Here is a 24,684-nt window from a genome sequence, read left to right as displayed (position 1 = left end):
GTCTATATGCCTGACCTTTACCTTTACCTTTAAAATATCATCGGTTAGGCCACTTGCCAAACTGCAGGCTTCACAGGCTAACTAGACCGTTTTTTTCTGCAGTTGCAGCTTTTTCCCCCCTACACACAGACATTTCCAAGGTAACAAGAGATGAAGGCGGAGTTAGAAAACTTCACCCAGTGGTTTGGGAGACGCTACTGGATAGTCCTGGAACATTCAAAGGAACGTACCCTCCGCTGCCTCCTACAGAGATACAAATTTGCATCACTGAAAGGCAGTCTGCATTCACCTGCTGAGACCACTCATTGCCTTTTCTCCCACACCCCAGTCTTCAATAAAGCAGTGCAACTGTAGAGGTAGTGGAGATGCCATGCCTTATTGCCATAGCCTATAGTTTCATTAAGTAGCCTACTTTGAAAGAGTGTGTGTTTTTCAAAGATGTCAGAAACTTCCTCTGTCCACTCCGGATGTCTCTCGTCCAGCCAGCGGCTCATGCAGCTCGCTCTCAGGGGAGAATGGATTGTGGTCGAGCAGAAAATTAAAGCGCTTGACAAAGGAGACCCAGAAATCTTCCAGACAGATGAGGTAAGCAAGCGTTTTGCATTTTCTGTTTGTTTTGCGTGTTTAAAGACTCATATTTAATGACTTATCAGGAATCACTCGTTTGCATTATCACAAAAAACTTTAAGACTTAGTAACAAAAAGTGAATTGATGTCATTCAGTCCATTGGAATCGTTCCTTTCATATGTTTAGGAAGAAATGTGTTACGGGTGGTGTTGTAATAATTTCCAATTGCGCAATCTTATTTTGAAAACTGTTAACATCCATGTTAACATATATCTACCTGTCTGTTTCATCTGCCTCTCTGGCCTAGGAGTCAGGATTAAGTCTGTTTATAATTGGGGTGAAAGAGAACCGTGTGGCTGTAGTGGAGAGGTTGCTGGAGATGGGAGTCAACCCCAGTGAAAAGACCAAGGTGAGTCAGGCCTAAAGCTATTCCTTTACAAGCAAACATTTTAAATTAAAACTCACCATAATGACAACAGAATGTGAAAATACCTGGAAAGAATTTTTTTCTCAATCAAAAAATAATTCTACACTCCTTCCAAACAGTCCAATCCACACTAGAGTCAGAAATAAGATTGAGAAAAGTCAGAAAAAAGATGAGTGCCCTTTTCTATTCTCTATCCCTGGAAGTACTTATGTGGGTTTTTGCCATTTTTGTGCTATTGGATGAACCTGGAAAGGCTTTCAGTATTCCCTAGTGTGCAATCTATTTGCAGAGATGTCTTCTTGACTGGTGTTGTTGTTTATGGGGCGAGGGTCTTGAGGAGGGAGTAGGAAAAAGGTTATTACCTCAATGGGCATCATGTGGAGAATAGAAGTCTGAATGCAGCATTTGGTTGGTTGTTAGTTTTTTATGGCTGACCTTTTCTACTGAGACCCTGAGATGCCTCTGTTTTGTGAATACTTGGACAAGGACGAAACAAAGAAGGTTTTGGCTGTTCCTCCTACTTCAAGTTCCAGAGACCATAACGATCTCAAAAATTTGGAGAAGTTCAATGTGTCAGCATACAGTATACAGTGATGTTGAGCCTTACAAAGAACTGTTATGATATGTCTATGTAATCCGTGACCAGTCCTTTGTGTCATAGTCATTTGCCCAGTCACCGTTAGTTCCTGAAACCCTCCTACCAAACATGCCCATAAAGTGGTGACATAATGCTTTACAGCAGGTGTTGTCTCCCCACATTTGCCATTAAAACCATTTAATCCACACAGTTGCTTTTACCCACAAAAGAAATTAAAGCGTTTGACATCTCGTAACTTGGAACATGCCCTGGCCGCAGAGAGGGCAGGCTATCTGTTCTTTCCAGTGGGAAGTATTTCCCAGTTTTTTGAAAATGGTTCATTTGTGTCTTGGGAACAGAAAATAGGAACGCACACGCACGCATGCACGCATCCATATCCAAAATTAAGAAAGCGTGTTAAATGGAGAAGGACAGATGTGTCTTTCAAGTGCAACATGGCATCCATTAACCTCTTGCTCACCAAATATGGCTACAGCATCACAATTGAGGTTGAACTGGAAGGAGACCCAACCTTGTTAAGAGTGGTGCCAGATTCTCAGTGGCAGCAGCCATGACTTTTACCAGCAATTTGAGATTATCAAAAGGTCCTTTTACAGGTCCTAGCAGATCCAGATGGCTCATTCAGGAATAATTAATACAATTTAACGGCTCGGAAAACGCAAAATTATGAATCATTATAACAGTTAGCATCACAATCTCCACTATTAAAAAGATGGGCTATTTCGAGTGAGCTCAAATGTTGTTTCCAATAAACAGGCCTTTTCTATTTTCCTCTTTTCGGCTTTTCATGATGTATTGTATTTTCCTCTTAATTTATGGCTGAAAGTCTATGGATGCCTTCCCTGCCATCGTTTTTCAAAGTCATCTGAAACACATAATTCAATGAAAGAACTTCACTTTGACTTATTGAGACATTTACTTGCCTCCATTCCTAAGATATGCAAGCCCCCAAAAGCTTTGGATGTGGGCCCTGCGATCATTTATTTATTTTTGAATGTAACCACTCGCATGCATTTATCATAGGTGGGCTGATCCTCACAAGTCAATAAACTGCTGAGCTTATTCAAAACTACAGCTCTTTATCAATCATTCAGATCCACATGGCGTGTCGTAAAAATCCCCGCTAGCATTTACGGCTCGACCTTGGCCTAAGAGAACAAACATAAATTGCCCCTTTAAAACCAAAAGTAAACCTGCTTGTGTGCTGAGATGATAAATCTCCCCCTTTGTTCCTCTGTATTTGCATGTGTGGTGTCCATTATGCACCTCTCTGTCTGGGGGAATTTACAGGAGTCTGGCAAGGTGGTATCCAAAACGTTTTTTTTTTTCATCGGGTGGTAGAGCCCAGGTTTCACTAAGCCCTGTGAGCTCCTATGGCTCTTCTGGCAGAGAATGGCATGGCGTGTGAACGAGGGTAGCAGAGGAGAATTCTTTAGTCGTTAACAGATCTGGAGACTCCAGTTTGGGACGTATGCATTCTGTGGGAAGGGCAAGTTTCACCTCTCGGGCGCCAGCTCAATCCTCAATCCGACTTTTCAAAAGCCTTAATATACCCTAGTCAGATGTTTTCGTGTCTATCCTCATATACCCCCGTTCCCCTCCACTCACACTCATAACCCCTCAGAGTTAAGGTATTCTATCAGGCTCTTCTTGACAGATTGACAGCTGTGCTTTCCCGGACAAATAGTGTAAGTGCTTGTTACCTAAGACCCGTTCAGAGAAGGAGCCCGGCCATGTTTGCTCTGGCAGTGTCCTGGTGGGGCCTCGTTCGGTAGGTAATGTGTGTAATTAACTGTGTGCTAGTAGGGGTAATAGTTGGACGGCACATGCTTGGCTCTCACATTCAGCCTGTACCCTCTCGGCTTGAGCCATCGGCTTTCCATCTCTGCGTTGGCATGGTAACGGCTCTTCCCTCTGGAATCTGATGGGGTGTTTGTGTTTGCTTCCTGACTTGGCTCTTATTGTGTCCCAATAGACCGTCTTGTCCCAGTTGAGGTAACCAGTTTTTTTTTCTCCTTGCGCAATGATTTTGGGGTTTGTGGAATTTCTTCAGCTCCATATTACCAGGAGTCCAAATTGTTTTCTCTGTGGTGTTCCACAGTATGGGGTTACAGTCCCTGCCATAGCCTAAAATACCATAATGCACGGTAAAAACGCTGTCTTTGTAAATAATTGGAAATCCCACTCCATCAGAGGGGTATAGACCACAACGCGTCTTGACAGTGGTCAGAAAAAAATTGCCTGCTTCATATTTGCCTTCGAACTTCAATCTTTTTTTCAATCTTCAATCTCTCTCCACCCACTATGTGGAAATCCCCCACAGTATTTTATGTGTCCGTTTTGAAAAGAGGGTGATCGAAAGGATGTGACACGCGTCGTCACCCTCGTCACACTGCTGGAATGTCTGTTGGTTCTGAATTTGTAAAAATTGCAGCTGTACCGGTCTGTGCACCCCAATAGGGCTCTCAAACTTCTCAATCCATTGTTTCAGTGAAATATGATTAGATATGTATATTTACAAAAATCTATCTCCCATGATTTGTTTTATTCAACTGATTAAGTCAATATTACACTACTCATTTTTTATAGATGTTATATACCTGCATTTATTTAATTTTATAAAGTTGCCATCAACTTTGAATATGAGCAGTGGTGCATATTTTGAGAGGCTTGAAAAGCAATTCACACATTGAGATAAATCTGAGAGTGTGAAATTCTTGTGTCCCACAGGATGGTAGGACTGCTCTGCATATAGCTGCAGCACACTCCAAGGACGAGATTGTGAGACTTCTGGCAAGAAAGGCAGACCCCAATATCCCTGGAGGGGTAGGAAGCACACACACACACACACACACACACACACACACACACACACACACACACACACACACACACACACACACACACACACTCTCTCTCTCTCTCTCTCTCCTTCCAACTCTCTTTCCTTTTCTCTCTCTCCCTCTTTCTTTTGTCATTCTGTCTGCTTGTCTACCCATCCTTTTTCATTGTCTTCCTCTCACGACCCCATTCTATTTCTGGTTCCTTCTTCTGTCTCTCTACCTCCACCTCTGTCTCTTTTTATTGGCGAGCATATGAACTGCTGAGAAGAGTCTGTGAAGAGTGGCATTCCAGTGGTTTGGCATATAGCATGTCTCTACTTTACAAATGTTAACTGAAACTGCCATTATTTATGTAAGTTTTGGCAGAGAAACCAAGGCATTATGACGCACTTAGGATTTGATTGACAGGATCCTCTGCTCTGTGCTTCACAAAGTCTGATGTGTTTTTAATGCTTCTGCATAGTGTTTAATAGTGAATATATCTTACTTTTCGCTTACTGAGACACCTTTGTTTTGGCGGGCTCTGGGATAGAGACTTGATTTGTACTTACAGATGGTACTTTGGCTTTTTAGCTCAACCTAACCCTGTCTTTTAGTATCTTCAACAATACTAGAAACTGCAAGGAGTGGGTTAACAGAATGCCCCCCACTAAAGCTTCTCAAAATGCCATTAAAAGAGAGAGAGTAATGAGCCAGTGTGTAGAGAGAGAAAGAGAGAGGGAGTGTGTCTAGAGAGGGATAGAGGGAGAGAGAGTGTAGAGAGAGAGAGAGAGAGAGAGAGAGAGAGTAGTGAGAGAGTGCTTAGTGAGATAGAAAGACAGAGAGAGACATCATTTATGCCATCTAAGAGCAAATTTGGGAGGTGTTGGGGGTTCACCCATTCTGAAGGCAAAAAAACAGAGGAGGGAAAATCACAGCCAAGAGGCTTTTGGGTCAGGAGCATTATTACAATGGTGTACAACACACTATCTCTTGAACGCAGATAATTACTTTCTGATTAGAGCAATTGTGGTTTTGCAGTCCCATTAATATACAGCTAATGTAGTGCATCCCAAATGCATTTAATTTCTTTTAATGCATTTTAATTGCCACTATATTCAATTTTGAAGATAATAGACCTCTAAATAGCTGAATATAACATGAGTACTGTGTGCCACTAAACCACAAATTGCTCTGCAAAGTCTATCAATGTAATTAATTTAAGATGTTTCTCTTTAACTTAACTGTCACCCTTCTTTATTGGTATGGTCCTTTAGTATTATAATATAATACTATATTATAGGGTTGTTCCCATGAAGTAACCCCTCAAGCCTGACAGAACACTTAAATGGTTAATTTAAGAACATTTCATTGTCCGAAAGAACAAGCCTCGTGTGAATCATTTTTTGAATGGAAGTGGAGTAATATGGAATGTGGTGCTGTCTATATGGGTGATAGGGGGTTCTTTGCTGTAAGATTAAAAGCCAGAATAATTCATCAGAAAACACTTTCAGTTTCAGAGTTTGTTTTTTTCCATTAGGGTAAAAAAACTATGACTAAGACTATGTTTTTATTTTGATGCAGCCTAAAGACCAGTTGCCACTGCACTTCGCTGCCTGCCGACCGACTGGGTCCCACGGGGCTGTCCACACACTTCTCAAACTCTCAAGCAAGGATGCCCGTCTTTTTCCAGATAAGGTATTTATCTGAGCATAAACTTTCAGCTTTGGCATATTGCAAATATACATAACAGGGCCATATATATTGGTCATGAAACATGTTTTATCAGTTAGATATCAGATAGTTTAATGGGAGCATATATTTCCCCTCCTATGGTGTAATTACATCTGCACTTGGACTTTCTTTATATCCTCATATTGGTTTTGGAACCCACAGCAGCTACCAGACAGTAACAGAATGCCATTATTGTCTTTTTTGTTCTTTTGGCTTGGCACTAACCATTCACACATGCCAAGAGCATATCATTGTTTCCGTGTGTGTGTGTATGTGTGTGTGTGTGTGTGTGTGTGTATGTGTATGTGCGTGTGTCAATGTAATTGTCACATTCAGGATGGCTGCATTCCATTTCTTTTGGCCGTTGAATCGGGGAATGTTGGAATCGTTAAGGAGCTGCTTGGAGCGTTATCAGAGGCCCAGCTGCGAGCCCAGAGAAGTGTAAGAGCTGGCAGCGGTGTCCCATCGTTACACACGCCCCAGATACCAGGCCAATTGTAATAGTGTCATTTCATAATGACACAGAGGTGACAAGAGACATATTTGTCAGTTGTTATCAACCGTAGCAGTCAGTCATGAATTTCCTGCAACAGGGAATGTGTTATTTGTGGATATTGCATAATAAAGTATGATTAAATGGTAATCAGACATTTTTAGGTATCGCTCCATCTTAGGTGGATGAGACAAAGATTTTCAGGGGCTTTGTTGGTATTGTATCCACAAGGATCACGACAGGCCAATATCATCATTTTCATGAAGTTATTGCTTTAAATGTATCCTATAAGACACTGCAGTTGAAGTTAAAAGATTCAATGGCTCCAGTTATGGACTGGGTGCGTGTGTGCATATGTGTGTTCCATTAGAAATGGATTGTGTATCCAATCAATAAAACAATGTAAAGTAACACGGGAGAGCATTCAATTCTATGAGCCATTTTATCGCAGCTTTTTACAATGTCTGGAGAGCTGATCGGCACAATGCCTGATCTTTATCAACTTTGTGTTTTGGTTTTACTGCTCAATATTTTTTAGTGCTGTGGTTAGAGAGCCAGTATTAACACATTACAGTCTTGTTTGCCCACATATTTAAAGGATATTTAAACTGATGCAATTGCTAGGGGCGTGTAATCTAATTACACAACACAGCTATGAAAGTTTATTGAAGCTTCTATTTTCATTACGTCCACTGGCTTGAAGTTTTGGGGTGCCCTTCAAAAGAAACACAGGCCTCTGAAGTTATCATTGAGCGTCATGGATGACATGCACAGAACACAGGCTGTTATGTTACCAGGGAGATAGAGATTCGGCCCTCCATATCTGTTGTCGAAGAAAGGATTCAGAGATGGCAAAGATCCTGGTGGAGTCTGGGGCCAACATTGATGTCCAGAATGTGAGATTCACCCCATTTTTTATGCATTATATGAAAACTTTTTAAAATCTGTAATAACTCTACATTATTAAATTCTGTCCAGAAAGGGCTTCGTTTCTAGCGTCAAATGTTAGCAAGTCATGAAAATTCAGCATTTGGTGTCCTTATAATAAATAATGAATAATACTGTACTTTGTATGTAAGTGCATCTTATCACATGTTACTACCCCCAGCACTTAACTCTAACCCTGGCCTGAGTATACCATGTAATGAATCGCCAGTTTTTTTTGTATTTATTACCACTCATCAAAGATGGGCTCATCATGTGCTGTAGGGACTGAATGTCAAACTTTGGTAGATGATCAAGCTTAATGGATGTTGTTTTTGTTGTTGTTGTCGTATTGTCTTCTGTCCCCTGTTGACTATAGGAGGAAGGCCAGACGCCCCTTCACATCGCCGTATGGGAGGGAGACGAAGCCACGCTGAAGGTCTTCTACCAGGGCAAGGCCAATCCAAACATAGCAGACAAGGTGAGGTGTGGAGGTGACGCCGGGTTTTGAGACATAGTTGATTCGATAAGCCCCAGTTTGATCATTTAACAGTCTACTTGTCACGGGCCGCCTCGCGGGATCACTGCTAGACACACAGGTCCTGGCAATCCCTGCCGAAGTTTTCCATGATGAAGTGATCGTGTGTCTCGCTCCTGTTGACGTTAACTTGGCTGCCTGTCACTTAAAACTGCTATCACCAGACCTCACGATCAGTCACAAACTAGCCACTGAAAACTGTTGTCCTGAATAGTCCAGACATGATGTCAGCTTATGGCTGCTAATCAATCAAAGCTGTTTTATAAGGATTTTGTTGTTTGCCGATTAACACTTCATAGACATTTCTTTCTTCTTCGCTTCATTCAGTCATCCCTTCTTTCCTCCATCCAATCATTTCTCCACTAATAAATAGATTCAGTCCATCATCTAGTTCATTGTTTGTAGCCTTTAACTCATTACATGAAATGTAAATGTATCATGGTGTTCAACAGAGACTGAAATGGGTATTGAACATATTTAGTCAATCATTATGTCATGGTTATATGAATCTCTGGGGGGGGATTGAGTGTGAGAATGGCAATGAACTGGGACTGTCTAACTGTCTATTGGCGATTCTCTCCTCTCACACACACACACACACGCACACACACACACACACACACACACACACACACACACACACACACACACACACTCTCTTTCTCTCACACACACACACACACACACACACACACACACACACAAACATACACTCCAGATGGATAGATCCCCTCTACATGTTGCTGCTGAACGCGGCCATACCAACATCGTGGAGGTGCTGACAGAAAAGTTCAAGTCCAACGTCCTGGCAAGGACCAAGGTATTGGCAGCCTCCGTCTTCTGCTGGAAGACACCCTTGCCAGGGCTAATCGTTCAACTTCAGGGGTAATGTGCTTTTCATTCCAAGGGAACAGAAGGTCCAGAAGGCCAGGTGGTGTGGGATGGCCTCCAGTCTAGTAGTCAGAGATAACTGATTATGCCTCAAGGGCTTCTCAGAATTGCTGTCTGCTGGCGTGATATTTTCTGTTTCTCTCTCAGTCTCAACACATTATTATTCCAGCATTAAGTTGTTACAGGTGCAGGTAATACATTTGTGGCGTTGAAAAGTAGAAATACCTCTACCATCAATGATGTCGTTCAAATGCGCAAAAAATTATTCAAAACAATATGCATCAGAACAGAATATTGATCTATTTGATATGATGTGTCTATGTATTCATCATTTATATGTGTGTGTGTGTGTGTGTGTGTGTGTGTGTGTGTGTGATATTTGTATCTTTTTTGTGAACTGCATACAGCCCTTTTTTAGTGTGTCGCTGTGTGTTGTGTAGGATGGCAGCACTCTGCTGTATATTGCCTCTCAGTGTGGCCATCCGGAAACTGCCCTGACCTTCTTGAAGAAAGGTGTCCCTTTGCATATGCCCAATAAGGTGAATAACATACTGGGGAATAATGGTATTCACTCACAGCGACCTTCCTTAATTAATGATAAAGTCTTTTGCAATGAAATGTGTTATATATTAAGGTCTTAATGTTGACAGTTAATTGATAATAATCTTCCTTCTTATGCCGTTTCCATTTTTTTTTTAGTCTGGCGCCGTTTGTCTGCATGCAGCTGCCAAACGTGGTCACACTGCTGTAGTGAAGGCTCTGCTCCTGAAGGGGGCGCAAGTGGACGGCACCACTAAAGATGGCCTCACTGCCCTCCACGTGGCTGTGCAACACTGCAAGCCCCTGGTGGTGCAGATGCTGCTGGGCTTTGGGGCCAAGGTCCAGCTCAATGGTGGCAAGGTAGAGCTCTGTGATTAGATTTAAAGTGTGGGTATACTAGTGTGTATCATAACAATGGTGGTTGTTTTACGCATCTACCGGCTCATACATGTATTTGGAGGTACAATTGTAAGTCTAAGGCCCCTATTTTTGAGGGGCAAAAATGGCTGTCAGAAACAGTGGGTTGCCTAAACTCCAGCGATAAACACAACTTCCGTCCAATGTCTGGATTTTGGATAAAGGTGTGGCGTCATGGTCTTCTCTGACAGGGAACATTTGAATGTCATAAACTATCACTGCCCAAGTCTTTCTGATCGCACCTTGTGGCTCAAAACCTCCCATATCTTATGCATTCCCCATGTCGGCTAGCTGTCAATGCTGCTCTTCAGGTTAACTAAACAGGCTTTCACTCTCCTGTTTGGTTTTTGCTGGGGATTGGGATGCATCAACTGCACCAAATAGCCTACAGTTTGTTCCCAGGATAATTCTAAGTAAAAAAAGCCTAGTAGAGGATTAAAGTTCAGTCTAATTAACAGGGAATACCACAGTTAACCAATATTACTGTAACCTAATATGCTGTTGCAGTAGCTTAAAAACTTAAGACCATTCTTTCACATGTATGTAACCTATGCTATGGGGGGAAGGAGTGAAAATAGCATACTTACAAATTACATACTTAGTTTCCATCTGAAACTCTTATTTCCATAGAAAATAGAGCTGACCTCTTCTGCCCCCACACCGCAGGAAGTGCTAAAATGTCCACTGAAACATTTAACATTTCAGCAAAGATGTGAGCCTTAGTGCCTTTTGATCACAACTTTACCGCTCACTTTATGCTTGTGCAACAGTTTCTGTTTCTGTCAGCCTTTTTTACCCTCAAAAAAGTAGCCTAATTGTAAAAGACAAAGAGCAACTGTAAGAAACAAAGCCATTGCTGATAGCTCAAGGTGATTCATGCGTATTTGTGTGTGTGTGTGTGTGTGTGTGTGTGTGTGTGTGGTGTGTGTGTGTGCGGTGTATGTTTGTGTGTGTGTGTGTGTATGTCTGCATACACAGGCTCAGGAGACACCTTTGCACATTGCTGCCCGTGTGAAAGAGGGAGAGAAAGTGGCCGAGATGCTTCTGAAGAGCGGGGCAGACGTGAACGCTGAGCAGGAGGTCAGTGGGTTTGAACCAAATCTCACAAATCGCAATCGTCTAGAACCTCAAGAGACATGCTATTGACAAAATCTAACCCTCTTAAGCACGCTAAATTGCGGGGCTCATCATTTCATGGAAAATCCTTATAGTCTCCAAGGGGGGTTATTAGCCTCTGAGAATCTGATCATCTGCACAATGGATATCTGCAGTGACCTTTGACCTCTGTTTGAGAGTTCCTGTGGCTGTATCCCTTCCAGAATGGGGAAACTGCCATGCATGTTGCTGCTCGCCATGGGAGCCTTCAGATGCTGAGAGCTCTGATAGAAGAGGGAGGTGACCTGACATGGAAATCTAAGGTGCAAATAGACTTTCATACACGCGCGCACACGCGCGCACACACACACACACACACACACACACACCCCTTCTTAAAACCACCCTGTGAGTCCTTTCTAATAATAAGATTTCCACTGAATACTCCTGTGTAGGCAGGAGAGAATCCCCTCCATGTTGCTGTCCGTCACTGTCATGTTCCCATTGTGGAGGAGATCCTGAAGTACCTGACCAGCGAGAGGAGCCTTGAGGAGGCGCAGCACTGTGTCCGGCAGGAGAACCAGGTCAGACCGCTGCCCTAAGGAACCTAAGGAACCGTCACACACTGATCAAACAGAAAGCATAGTGTGTGTGTGTGTGTGTGTGTGTGTGTGTCTGTGTCTGTGCGCGTGTCTGTGTGTGTGTGTGTGTGTGTCTGTGTGTGTGTGTGTGTCTGTGTGTGTGTGAGTGTCTGTGTGTGTGTGTGAGTGTCTGTGTGTGTGTGTGAGTGTCTGTGTGTGTGTGTGAGTGTCTGTGTGTGTGTGTGAGTGTCTGTGTGTGTGTGTGAGTGTCTGTGTGAGTGTCTGTGTGTGTGTGTGAGTGTCTGTGTGTGTATGTGAGTGTCTGTGTGTGTGTGTGAGTGTCTGTGTGTGTGTGTGAGTGTCTGTGTGTGTGTGTGAGTGTCTGTGTGTGTGTGTGAGTGTCTGTGTGTGTGTGTGAGTGTCTGTGTGTGTGTGTGAGTGTCTGTGTGTGTGTGTGAGTGTCTGTGTGAGTGTCTGTGTGTGTGTGTGAGTGTCTGTGTGTGTGTGTGAGTGTCTGTGTGTGTGTGAGTGTCTGTGTGTGTGTGAGTGTCTGTGTGTGTCTGTGTGTGTGTGTGTGAGTGTCTGTGTATGTGTGTGAGTGTCTGTGTGTGTGTGTGAGTGTCTGTGTGTGTGTGTGTGTGTGTCTGTCTGTGTGTGTGTGCGTGGGTGTCTGTGTGGGTGTGCGTGGGTGTGCGCGTCTCTCTGTGTGTGTGCCAATGATAATCGCTTACACATGAGTGGTGGACGAAGTAAACCAATTGTGTACTTGAGTAAAAGTACAGTTACATTGCATTGAATATTACTCAAGTAAAAGTAAAAGTATTCACCTCATTTTTTTACTTGAGTAGAAGTACAAAAGTATCTGCCTTCAAAAATACTTAAGTATTAAAAGTAAAAGTATTTTTTTTTTTAACTGTCACATCAAAACCCCTACTTGAACAGGTGAACAATGCTTTACATTTGCCTTATCAAACCCAAAATACTCAAAACTATATTATAAGTAAGACCAAGTGGTTTTGAAGCAACAACACAAAAAGCATTCCTTCAAGTTTCATTATTTTATTTTTCATTAATTTCACTTGTCATAAACAGAATAGTCAATAGCATTCATTCATGACCTTAAAATCAGAGATTCAAAAGTAAAATGGAAGTTTTTACAAATAACAAATACCAATCACATTCACAACTGTTTAAACTCAAGAAAAACTACAGAAATCATTCAACATAAACATGACATTTGCCGAAACATTACCTAAGTTTTGAAGAGACCATACAGTATACGCAGACAATAACAAAACGCAACCATGAATTCGACTGTGTCCCCATAAAGGTGCATTAAGGATTAATAGCTATTCGCTAAAGGTATGCTAGCAGCTAAAACTAACGAAATCTCTTGAAATGTGCTGACTTTGACATTATGACAAACTAATTACTCAACGACTGTCCTTACACAGTCAAACATCAATCATGTGCAACAAAAGACTAAGCAAGACGGCAAATAAGCTACTTACTAGATCGGCAGAAGGTAATCAAAGTCAGGTCGGCGGGCATCGGCAGGCAAAACTACAGAACGCAGTTATATGCCTATCGACCCTGCTATTGGCACGGACGCAATTCTCCATATTAAAAGTCATTGTAGCGCCCCAATTTTTTTTAAGCTGTTATTTTAAGGTTAAACTGCTTATCCTAACCCTAATCCTGAAGCATAATTGTTGCATATTGTACCTTTAACGTTTGGTGAAGGAGGCTGTATTATTCTGGCACTTAGCATCTCCACAGATAATTTGGGTGCTAGCATATTGCTTTGGATAAAAGCACCTGTTAATGTAATGTATTTCAATGTTATATAATCAACCGGGGCATATTTATAACCACTCTGTTAGTAGTAGTCATGTAATGGCGAACATACCTCGATGTGCTTTTTTAAATTTGATGCCGAGTTCCTGAATGCCGACAGCGTAGTGTTCTTAATGCAGAGGCGCCACTTAAAGTAGTAGGACTCTTTTTTCTTTTCGATGAATTCAGACAATTCGGCTAAATAAGGCCAGGGGTGTTGGGCACCAACTTCTGTTTCATCCGATGATGCTGCAGTCAGCTCCTCAGCCATTTACCTGACAAATAATATTAATAATCTCTAGGAGTAAGAACTCTCAATGACCACAAGCACGTACACCACCTTGTGCTTCCAGCTCCAGCGTGACTTCGCAATTCTTCAATCAGGACGACACCTGTTGTTAACTTCAGCAGATAATCGCGCGCTGGGCGCTGCCGCTGATAGGTTATAGTCGCGACACACTTTGACCTTTTGGTATTTTATTAAAAATAAAAAAGGAACGAGTAAGGAACGAGTGTTTCTGTAAATATAAAGAAGTGAAAAGTAATACTTTTCGCTTTAAATGTAGTGAAGTAAAAGTATAAAGTCTTACCAAATAAATGTACTTGAGTAAAGTACAGATATATGGAAATGTTACTTAAGTAGGCCTAGGCCTACAGTAACGAATTACATGTACTTCGTTACTGTCCACCACTGCACGTGAACCATACTTAGAAGTACTTGAGAAGTACCAACAGTGGCTCTTGGATGTCCATGAATCTCAGAAGAAGCAGTCCCTGAAATACTGTCAGTATTATAGCATTGTGATAAACCTTCCCCTTGAAACATTTATTACCTTCAAAATTAAACATCTGCAGTTCTGCCATATTGTGAAACCCTCTGACCACTTCCTTACAATAACATTAATCCTTTTGACGCTTATAATTAAAGCACATGTGAAATAAATGTGTCAGTAATGCCATGTGAGCATGTGTGTGTGTTGGCAGAGGGGGGAGACGTCTTTGCACCTGGCCGCAGAGCTCGGGAAGGACAGCGCCCATGACGACGGGGAGGACGTCCTCATCATCAGAACCCTCATGGAGTTCGATGCCAATGTGACTGCAACGACAAAAGGGGTTTGTCATTGATACTTCTTCACAGAGAAGATAGAGGGGTTGTAGTAAAGGAGTAGTTTAGTACATTTACATATATTACTTATATGCCGTGGTTATAGCTTGTTATCATTACTTATATATTCCATAATTTCAGTTAGGGAACTTTTATCAGTGTGTTGTTTTTAAACGTGCTCTTTTAAACAAATGTTGCCTTCCTTGCTTTGCCTATCGACTGTATATGTACACGACACATGAGTGAGTCCCCCTGCTGGATGTGTGTTTGTGTGGTCCTGTAGTTAAGGGAGACTCCCCTGCATTACTGTGCCCGGGTGGGAAACACTGCTGTCCTGCAAGAGATCCTGCGTGGCGTCACTGCCAGCTGCCTGCAGATGGCTGTCAACAAGCACGCCAAGGTACGGAGCTCCGCCAGTTGACTGGCCGATGAGAACCTTATGCTGCTTGCCGCCTAATGAGAGCTGTGGGAAAACCCAGTCTTCCTGTGCCAGCTCGCGGCAGGATTAATAGGCCTTTCTAGGATTCTGCGATGGTCTCTCATTCTCTTTCTTTCTTTCTCTCCCTCTCTGTTTCTCTTGCTGTTTCAGTCTCTATTTCTGTTTGTCTGTGGCACTCTCTCTCTCTCTCCTTCCATCTTTTTTACTTGAGCACTTCCTCTGTTTCTCTCTCTCTTCATCTCAGTGTCTCTTGCTATTTCTGTCTCTTGGCACTTTCTCTTCCCTCTTTTTTCTTAGTCTCTCTCTTTGTGCCCCTCTCTCTCTCTCTCTCTCTCTCTCTCTCTCTCTCTCTCTCTCTCTCTCTCTCTCTCTCTCTCTCTCTCTCTCTTCCTCTCCCTTGTGTATAAGGAAATTCTTAAATCAAAGGCTTTCTCTGTTGTTGGTTCTGCTCGACAGAATGGCTGGTCGCCACTGCTCCTGGCGGCCGAGCAGGGTCACTTGGAAGTGGTCAGGATGCTTCTGCAGAACCACGCCAGGGTAGACGTCTTTGATGAGGTGACTACTCAATGGATACTTCCTTGCTGTTGGCTCCACTCAGCATCAAAAAATACTTCAAAAAATGCCATTGCTTTTAGACAAATGGCCCCTGGCTTCGGCTTTCTTTTGCCTGCATCAGCAAAGTTATCTCCTTTGTACGTCGCTTTGGATAAGTGTCTGCTAAATAACTACATGTAAATGTAAAGTTGATGAAATGGTTAGTTTGTCGTCAGGAGAATGTATGGTATGGTAACTACGGTAACTCGTCTCTGCAGGATGGCAAAGCAGCTCTACATTTGGCAGCTGAGAATGGTCATGAAGACATTGCAGACCTCCTGTTGGCCCATAAGGCCTTTGTCAATGCAAAGACCAAACTTGGACTGACTCCATTGCACTTAGCTGCCCAAAATGGATCCACCCATCTGGTCCGACTCCTGGTGGAGACACACATGGCCAGCACAGACGCTCTTTCCCTAGTGAGTGAGCACTACATCCTTACCATCATCATCTCTCTTACAGCATACTGAAAGTAGTCTGATTGTGGATTGAAGGGCGTCTCACAGATTGCACACTCTATTTTCCCCTGTCCTCCAGAACAAACAGACTCCTCTCCATCTGGCTGCCATGAGTGGACAACTAGACGTCTGCAGTAGCTTGTTGAAGCTGAGAGCTGACATCACTGCCACTGATATTGTTAGTTTCAAGTTTCAGATCCACACTGTACTCACTGAACATGCCTATCCAGCCATCTATAATGCATTCTGCACAGTCTTTGTGGCATATTGATTTGCTTCTGTGCTCAAAATGTGTTCAAATTAAATTCCCCTGTCTTAGGGGTGTTCAGGCACTGGACTCTGTAAAGCGCCTTGAGACAATTGTATTGTTTTGTCGCTATAAAAATGTAATGTAATGTAATTGAATTACCGTCCATCCATCCACTTCAGCACGGGCAGACGCCCCTCCACCTGGCTGCGGAGGATGACCACTCAGAGGTGGTGCAGCTCTTCCTGAAGCACCGCCCGGAGCTGGCCACCCTGGCCAACGTGGGGGGGGCCACCTGCACCCACATCGCTGCAGCCAAGGGCAGCGGCGCCGTGATCCGGGAGCTGCTGAGGTTCAACCAAGGGGGCGTGAGCACACTGCACAACAAGGTCAGTGACGTCATCTGGAAGGCGATTAGGAGGTGGGATCAATCTACACATGCTTTCCATGATGTCATAGGATACGCAGGGGTCGATGTGTGTACATGAGAGAGCACTGCACAAACAGCGACTCACCGCATGCTGTGGCCTTTCATTTCCTGTTGAATGTACTGAATGTTGTGGCTGATCACCTAAGAAATCAAAGCATGTCAATGCCCTCAAACCAGAATGTACGATGCCAGCTTCATTCAATCAATCATTTAGTCATTCAAGCACCGACCGACATTAAAAGGAATAAAACGCTTAGCGATCAGAAAATAGATATATTTTGCGACTGAAATCACGCCTAAAAAGTGTGCTAACGACACGTGTCACATTACTTCTGCCCCACAGTATGCTATACTATTTAATGGTTTGGGCAGGTAATCTAAATATCACCCTTCTTACAGTCATGAAGATTTCTGAGACTTTCTTTAAAATATCACATTTCCTGAGGGAATGGGGTGGTGGTGGTTACTTTGTTTAATCACTCTCCATCCTCATACCCATCAGGCCAATGGTTCCTGCCCTCTGCATCTGGCTGCGGCTGGGGGTCATACAGAGGTCGTGAAGGTTCTTCTAGAAGCGGGAGCCCCAGCAGCAGACGAGGACGCTGTGAGTGCATTGGAGTGCAGCGTGAACCAGAGGATGAAGCTGTGTTATTGGTTTTAGATGGTTACTGAGACATTGGTTGGAATGGTTGAGAAAGATTTTTGTTTTAACTCTTTCTACCTCCAGGAAGGAATGACAGCCATTCACTTAGCAGCCAGGAGTGGGCACATTCACATTCTGGACGTTCTGAAGAACAATGTCTGCCTGAAGATCAGCAGCTCTAAGGTGACTACTAGAAATGACTCAAAAGTGCGCAATTTTGACATTTCTCACATGAAATGAAACACTATGTTGTGTGCTTGTGTGTGTGTGTGTGTGTTCCCAGACAGGGTTGACAGCTCTACACGTTGCTGCCTGTTTTGGTCAAGTGGACTTTGTGAGAGAGATGTTAACCAAGGTGCCTGCCACCATGCGCAGTGAACGGCCTCACGGCACTCTCAGGAGTGGTGAAGGGGCTCGCAGACAGCATCTCCCCTCAGAGGTCAGAAGTCTTATATCAGACAACTTATGAATACTAAAGCTTCCGTTCAAATAACCTCTCTGGTCCATCCTTGAATCCATGGTAGCTACCTGACAGTAACAGAACGCCAGTACAGACTGAATGTGTTGTTAACCTTTTTTGTTCATTTTGGTTGGGCACTACACCATGAGTGGATCATTGCAGCTGAGTTTTGTGTGTGTGTGTGTGTGTGCGTGTATGTATGTTTGTGTGTGTGTATGTGTGTGTGTGTGTGTGTGTGTGCGTGCGTGTATGTGTGTGTGTGTTTGTGTGTGTGTGTGTGTGTGTGTGTGTGTGTGTGTGTGTGTGTGTGTGTGTGTGTGTGTGTGTGTGTGTGTGTGTGTGTGTGTGTGTGTATGTGTGTGTGTGTGCGTATGTGTGTTTTCACCCTCAGTCAGGATACACTCCCCTGCATCTGGCTGCTCAGTCAGGTCATGAGAGTGTGGTGCGGCTGCTGCTCAACTCTCCCGGAGTGCAAGCGGACACAGAGACTGACACACAGGCATGTTCCAACTCTGTGATCACATCTCTATTCGGTTCTACAGACACACGCCCTTCAGTTCAGTACAGGTTTTTGACCTTTGACTCACAATAATGGCTTTACATCGGCTCAGAGAAAACAAAGATATGTAGTGATCTCATTTTTAGTAGCATAAGCTTGCTTACACAATAGCAGGTCATCACTGTACAATGAAGATGCTCAAGCCCAGAGGTATGGGAACAGCCATAGACATCGTTCCTCGCTCCTTGAGAATGATGACCAACAGTTTAGTTGCAACCCCTATCTTAAATGTACCTGATAAATGTAATGAATGATGAAAGTAAAGTAATGTTGGTAGAGCCTGGTGATTTTGAACAGAATCCTATTGGAAGGTAAATCACCATAAGCAGGCTTGGGCTGTTGTTCTCTCATTGTTAGCATTAGCATGTAGCTGTTGACACCATGTTAGCATTAGAACACAGTTGTTGACCTCATGTTAGCATTAGCACACAGCTGTTGACGCCATGTAAGCATTTAGCACACAGCTGTTGACGCCATGTAAGCATTAGCACACAGTTGTTGATGCCGCGGTAGTATTAGTGTGTGACTGTTGACACTGTGTGTGTCCCCCCCAGGGCGCCACTCCCCTCCACCTGGCGGCCCAGAGCGGCCACACGGCTGTGGTGGGTCTGCTCCTCAGCCGGTCTGGCACACTGCTTCAGCTGAGGGACAAGCGTGGACGCACCTGCCTCCACCTGGCCGCCACCAGCGGACACGTGTCCATGGTGAGGGTGCTCCTGGGCCAGGGGGCAGAGATCAACCTCACAGACCAGGTGAGAGAACACCGAGGTGGGCATGATGATGGAGTTATTGAAATGTTCAGAAGTGATTTAATTAGTTATAATTCTGCTTTTAAAGGCTATCAGGAGTAATAGTAGATCACAGGCGAAGCTAATTTAAGAGCTTTTAACTAAGAAAATTAATGAGAAGGGCAGTGAGAAAATGTATGAGTGAACTGCTCAGCAACTCACCAAGGGTTAGGCCAGGTAAGGTAGTTAGTTTGACATAGTTGACCAAATAAAACAAACTTAATAAGTAGTTAGCTCCGTTAGATTCTAACAGATTTTTGTTTCCAGACGGGCTGGACTCCTTTGCACTATGCTGCTAAGGCTGGGTGCCTGGACATGGTGCGCTTCCTGGTGGAGAGTGGGGCATCAGCACGGGTCGAGTGCCTCCAGGGCCGGACGCCACTGCAGTACGCAGCTGGAGAGAACCACCAGGCTACCGTCAGCTTCCTGCTGTGTAGAGACAACAACATGCTACACTTACTAGAAGATAGGAGGGTAAAGTTCATGTATTGATTGTTTTCTACTGTCACTCTTCCTTTCTCTCTTTCGCAGTCTTTCATTCATCTCTCATGCTTTGTCTACATTTTCTCTTACTCCTCATTTCTTTCCTTTTGTACTCTCTCTTTGTCAGTCTTTCTCTCTTTTTTGTGTTTTGTATGGCTGGTTTGGTGGACATTGAGGCCCAGACCTAAACTCATTTTTGAACTGATTTTTATTTCAAAAGAAGAAAATAAAGTCCAGAACTTTGTCTAATGCCTGCCTCAGAGAGGAACGCTTGTGTAACTCTGGCTTATTGGAGAAACTAGGTCCATGTCCAAATTTTTTTTTTTAAGGGAAATTCCTAGTGGGTGCCAAACATATATCAAACCACTAGAGGGCAGCCTTGAACTAATTTTACATTCCCCCATACACACTGTCCTCTCATCCCTCCAGTTTGTGTTTGACCTGATGGTGTGTGGCCGCCTGAACGGGAACCTGGCTCTGGAGGAGCTTGTGCTCCACTCCACCGCCCCGCTGGACACGGCCGTGCGCCTGTCCCGCGCCCTGGGCTTGGCGGCTCTACGGGAGAAGGAGCGGTCCGTGGACCTTCAGGCGGCAGCGAGGCACTGCGAGGCCCTGGCCTCCGACCTGCTCACCGTGGCCTCGGCTGTCGGAGCCCGGGGAGCCGGATCCATCCTGCGGGCGGTGGACCACCGTGGGGCCAGTGTCCTGGACTGCCTGATCGAGTGCCGACAGAAGGGCGTGGTGTCACACCCGGCCGTGCAGAAGTACCTGACGGAGGTGTGGTACGGCAGCCTGCAGTGGGACTCCTGGAGGATCCTGCTGCTGTTCTTCGGACTGCTGCTCTGCCCCCCACTCTGGCTGGTGCTCTCCCTGCCCCTCAAGCACAGGTTGGAGAAGGTTTCACACTCTCTAGAGTCTAGAATCTCATATTGATTCATCATTCATCTTGGATTAGTACATACTTGATTTGGTATTCTGTAAATGAAGAACAGATATCAGAATAGATATTTTAAGAGAGAGAGAGAGAGAGAGAGACTTTTTAAGCAAAAGTGAGTATTGGGGGAAAAGGCAAACTATAAAAAAAGCAATACCTTTTTTGCTCTTTCCCATTAGGTTCAATACCATACCCATTGTGAAGTTCATGAGCCACCTGGTATCCCATCTCTTTCTCTTGGCCCTCTTCATCATCACCATAGTCTTCCCTCCGATCAACCCCATCTCTCTCGGTCACCTGGTCCCGGGCTGGTCAGAGTGGCTGCTGCTGGCCTGGCTCTGTGGCATGGTGGTCTCCGAGCTCACCCACCCTGGAGAGCGGGCCGGGCTAGCCTGGATCCGCCTCATGCTCCTGGGCTTCTCGCTGACGGCCATCCTCCTGCACCTCCTGGCAGTTGTCCTCCAGTGGTGGCCACCCAGCCACCTGCACTGCCTGTTTGCCCGCAACGTTCTGCTGGCGGTTGCCATGACGCTGGGCTTCATCCAGCTACTGGAGTTCCTGACCTTTCACCACTTATTCGGCCCCTGGGCCATCATCATCCGTGACCTGATGAAGGACCTGGGCCGCTTCGCTGTCATCTTGGTGCTCTTCCACACGGCCTTTACCATGAGCCTCACGGCTGTGTACCAGCCGGTGTATCCGGCAAGTCTCCAGGACGTAGACTCAAACAATGCCACTGAGATCTCAGAGCAGGAGCTGAGCCCACTCACCGTCTCAGTGCTACTGTTCTTTGCCCTTTTCGGCCTCACCGAGCCCGAGTCGATGCCTGCCCTGGACCGCTCTCCCCCTGCCGCAGCCGTGGTGGCCAGCCTGGCGTTTGGCATCTACCTGGTCGTGACGGTCATCGTGCTGATCAACCTGCTCATCGCCATGATGAGCGACACCTACCAGCGCATCCAGGCCCAGTCGGACATGCAGTGGAAGTTCGGCAGGGCCGTGCTGATCCGCGACATGAGCCGCAAGTCCGGAACGCCATCGCCCTTCAATCTCTTCACCAACCTCTTCTTCTACGCCAAGATTCTGTGCAAACACGGTGGTATGTTTAGATCCCCCTGAAATTATTAGTGAGAGTTGGTCATAAAATATTTAAACAGAACCGCACTTTTGCTGATAAAAGCTAATCCTTCTTGGGCTTATGTAATACAAATGATGTGCCGAGGGGTCCGCTGAGCGAATACGAAACCTGTTGCTCATGCATTACAAAATAAGAAAAACAAATGAGTCAGAATTACAGGAAGCAGAGTCACCAGAGAGACTTATGGCTTTTGGCAGATAACTCATAGATGTTCCGAGGATACCAGAGGACACAAAGTGTGTGAAAACATTACCATTTATAATCCTCTCTGGCCTCTTAGTGTGCTTTGGAACGCGCATTTTTTTTTCAAGATGGACTGTTTGTTGTGTGCATCTGCAGGTAAAATATGCTCCGCAGAGGCTCGAGATTTGATGTGTGAGGAGGAGGATGTGGAGGGTCTGTCTGACACCCGCTCGCTTGATATGCTGGCTCACTCCTCCGTCAGCTGGATGCGGGGTAACAGGAGGACACAGGTCATTCCCGAGGGCAAGTACAGCTCCCACTCTCCGTCCATCCACTTCCAAACACCAATCAAACCAGGAATAAGTGCACTACCTCCCCTCTCTGTTATTTTAGTATTTCAGCTGTCACTTGTATTCTTGCAGATGTTATAACTCCTCCCATGTAAAGTACATTTACTGAACTGAATCAGTCAATCAATCAATCAATCAAATTGTTTATTTGATCAAGAGGGACAGTGTACATTCATGAACATTAAAATGTAAATGCACCCAATTTTTTTGCCAAAAGGCATAACATTGACAATAAATCAAAAATAAAATAAAATTAAATTAAAACCCTGAGCTGAATTGTGGATGTAAACAAAAGGTCGGCACATTGTCCCTCGTTTAGCATGTTTGGCTAAGCTAATTTCATGTAATTTAGGTGCCAAACTTAGATGCAAATTGACTGTTAATACCTGTAACCATGCCTTGCTGTGAGTTGTGCCATGCTCTGTGCTCTGCAGGTGGACCCTCTCTGGCCCTCAGGCAGGGTGGACAGGTGCGGGTGGAACATGTGGTGGACTGGACAGCAGTGGTCCAGCGCTTCCTCACCGTCCATGGACAGAGGGAGCAAAAACCCACTGGAGAGAGAGAAGGAAGGACAGTAATGTGACAAGACGAGGGAGAATGTTACTGTATTCAGGTGGGGGGGGGGGATTGCTTTACTTGACAGCCCAGCCGTCAACAAAATTAGTCAATGTTACATCTTTCACTTACCACTACACTGCCTTGTTTGGTTCTCATGTGCTTGTAATTACCATGCGAGTGATAGTGTTCGCATAGCATGTTTAAAGTCTATTTTTAGTTCTTGCTCACATTACCTCCTACATAAATCAAAAGAATGTTTTGTAAATCAGGGTCAGAATTTGAATAGGTCTCGTTGCAAGACATGTTGCTATTAAACACCAGTAATGAACCTAAGTTCAGGTTGACATTCACAACACTGCCATTTTTGGCAAGGTCAATTCCTCTTGCAGTATTACTTTTATAAATGTATTTAGCATGCTTCCAACATTGTAATGTGTTTTTAACAAGCAGTTTATTTCCATTGTAGCAATTAAGTGTGCACATTATTTTACAAGGGACACTCATCAGACCCGCACTTAACCCGCACTTAAAGGAAACTTTGGGAGTTTTCAAAATGGGCTCAATTTTTATATCTTTTTGGGTCCAAACTTTTTCTTAGGACAATTAGCGTTCGAAATCGGTCCAGTATTGAGTAATAATGCTAAAACCATCAACTGCCTCGTATTATGCAAATTAAGAGCGTAGGCATATGTCCACTCTCTCCCACTAGTGCTTTTGATCACACATTTACTGCTCACTTTACCGCTTGTCACGAGCCATTTTTCCACCAAACCAGGGCCTGCAGTCTCATTTTTAAATATTTCGCTACTTCGTTACTTAGTATGTGTGACTAATATTATCATTGTGTGCACTTCTGTAGATCACTGTCCATTAAAATGAACTCCAGTATCACAGTTAATTATGGAGTTTAATAATTGAATGTTGAAATATTTAGCAGATCCTTAGATTAACACATAGCCTATACTTGCATTCAGTGTTGGTCCACTGACAGCTAATAGAGCCTTCAGGATCTTAGCTTCACTTCTTTTATCACGGGTGAGCTGAGTCCTTGTGAACTCCACGATGCACATTTTAACATTATGGCTGTGTGAAATATCTGTAAATATTGTACCTACTCCACTCAACTCCCCAGGGTCTAAATTAAACAAGGGATTTGCAGCTTTCCTATTAATAAAGTCCGTAACACTTGGGAAACCAGGGCCTCTCTCCCTAGCTGGTGAGACAGGACAGGATGTCATTTGTCTACCTGCTAGTGGAGAGAACAAGCACAGGCTGGGCTTTGGCTGATTGATACCACTAAGGCTTGTAACTGTCCATGAGTCCAAGGGCATTTTTCTTATAAACAGCCAGTCCTCTCCGGGGTAAGTAGAGCTAAGTGGAGCTATGATTTGAAGTCAGAGAGCTTTTCCGCAACGAATGAAACTCAACAAAGTCTTATGTGATGTAGCTTTGTTTGAATATTTTATGACAACTTTTGTGCTGTGTACAGTTCTCTTTCAGGCCGACTGTTATTTTCTAATCATAGTTTTATTTAGCTTTGATATACACAGATAATATCTGTGGCCCACTCAGTAAATCACAAGAATGTCTTAATATTCTGCCATTTGTATGTGCCTTTTTTTTATATAAAACATTGTAAATCCTGGTCAATTTGTAACTGTCACATCATAAATATTTTTCAACAAATTCCACTACCTTGGTGTTTTAAATAACAACTGTCCAAAGCAGTCAAACAAGCAAATGAATGTACAGCACTCCATTTCATGGTCCATTACATTACATTAACTTTTTAAGTGCAGATTTTTTATTGGGCCTTTCTTTATCCTGGTTTCCACTGAAACAGAACAATGAAAT

At 44.0% G+C, this 24,684-nt stretch overlaps 1 protein-coding gene across 1 annotated transcript; it reads left to right on the top strand.

Annotated features, from left to right (window-relative positions):
* Positions 1-438: 438 nt before the first annotated feature.
* trpn1 (transient receptor potential cation channel, subfamily N, member 1) lies at positions 439-22,855 on the top strand (the record flags this gene model as incomplete). Its single annotated transcript, XM_080836340.1, has 29 exons — positions 439-585; positions 876-977; positions 4,324-4,419; positions 6,000-6,113; positions 6,486-6,590; positions 7,440-7,538; positions 7,946-8,047; positions 8,823-8,924; positions 9,436-9,534; positions 9,695-9,895; positions 10,931-11,032; positions 11,272-11,370; positions 11,503-11,631; positions 14,449-14,577; positions 14,853-14,969; positions 15,465-15,563; positions 15,821-16,021; positions 16,140-16,238; positions 16,490-16,696; positions 17,240-17,341; positions 17,465-17,563; positions 17,664-17,819; positions 18,232-18,339; positions 18,954-19,151; positions 19,455-19,661; positions 20,100-20,557; positions 20,784-21,700; positions 22,079-22,285; positions 22,707-22,855. The coding sequence occupies 29 exons, from the start codon at positions 439-441 to the stop codon at positions 22,853-22,855; spliced, it is 4,950 nt and encodes a 1,649-aa protein (XP_080692466.1).
* Positions 22,856-24,684: the final 1,829 nt, after the last annotated feature.

The sequence above is a fragment of the Sprattus sprattus genome (assembly GCF_963457725.1).
Source record: "Sprattus sprattus genome assembly, chromosome: 4".
NCBI classification, from domain to species: Eukaryota; Metazoa; Chordata; class Actinopteri; order Clupeiformes; family Clupeidae; genus Sprattus; species Sprattus sprattus.
Note: the sequence above shows the minus strand (reverse complement) of the source record. Positions and strands in the feature narration are given on the sequence as shown.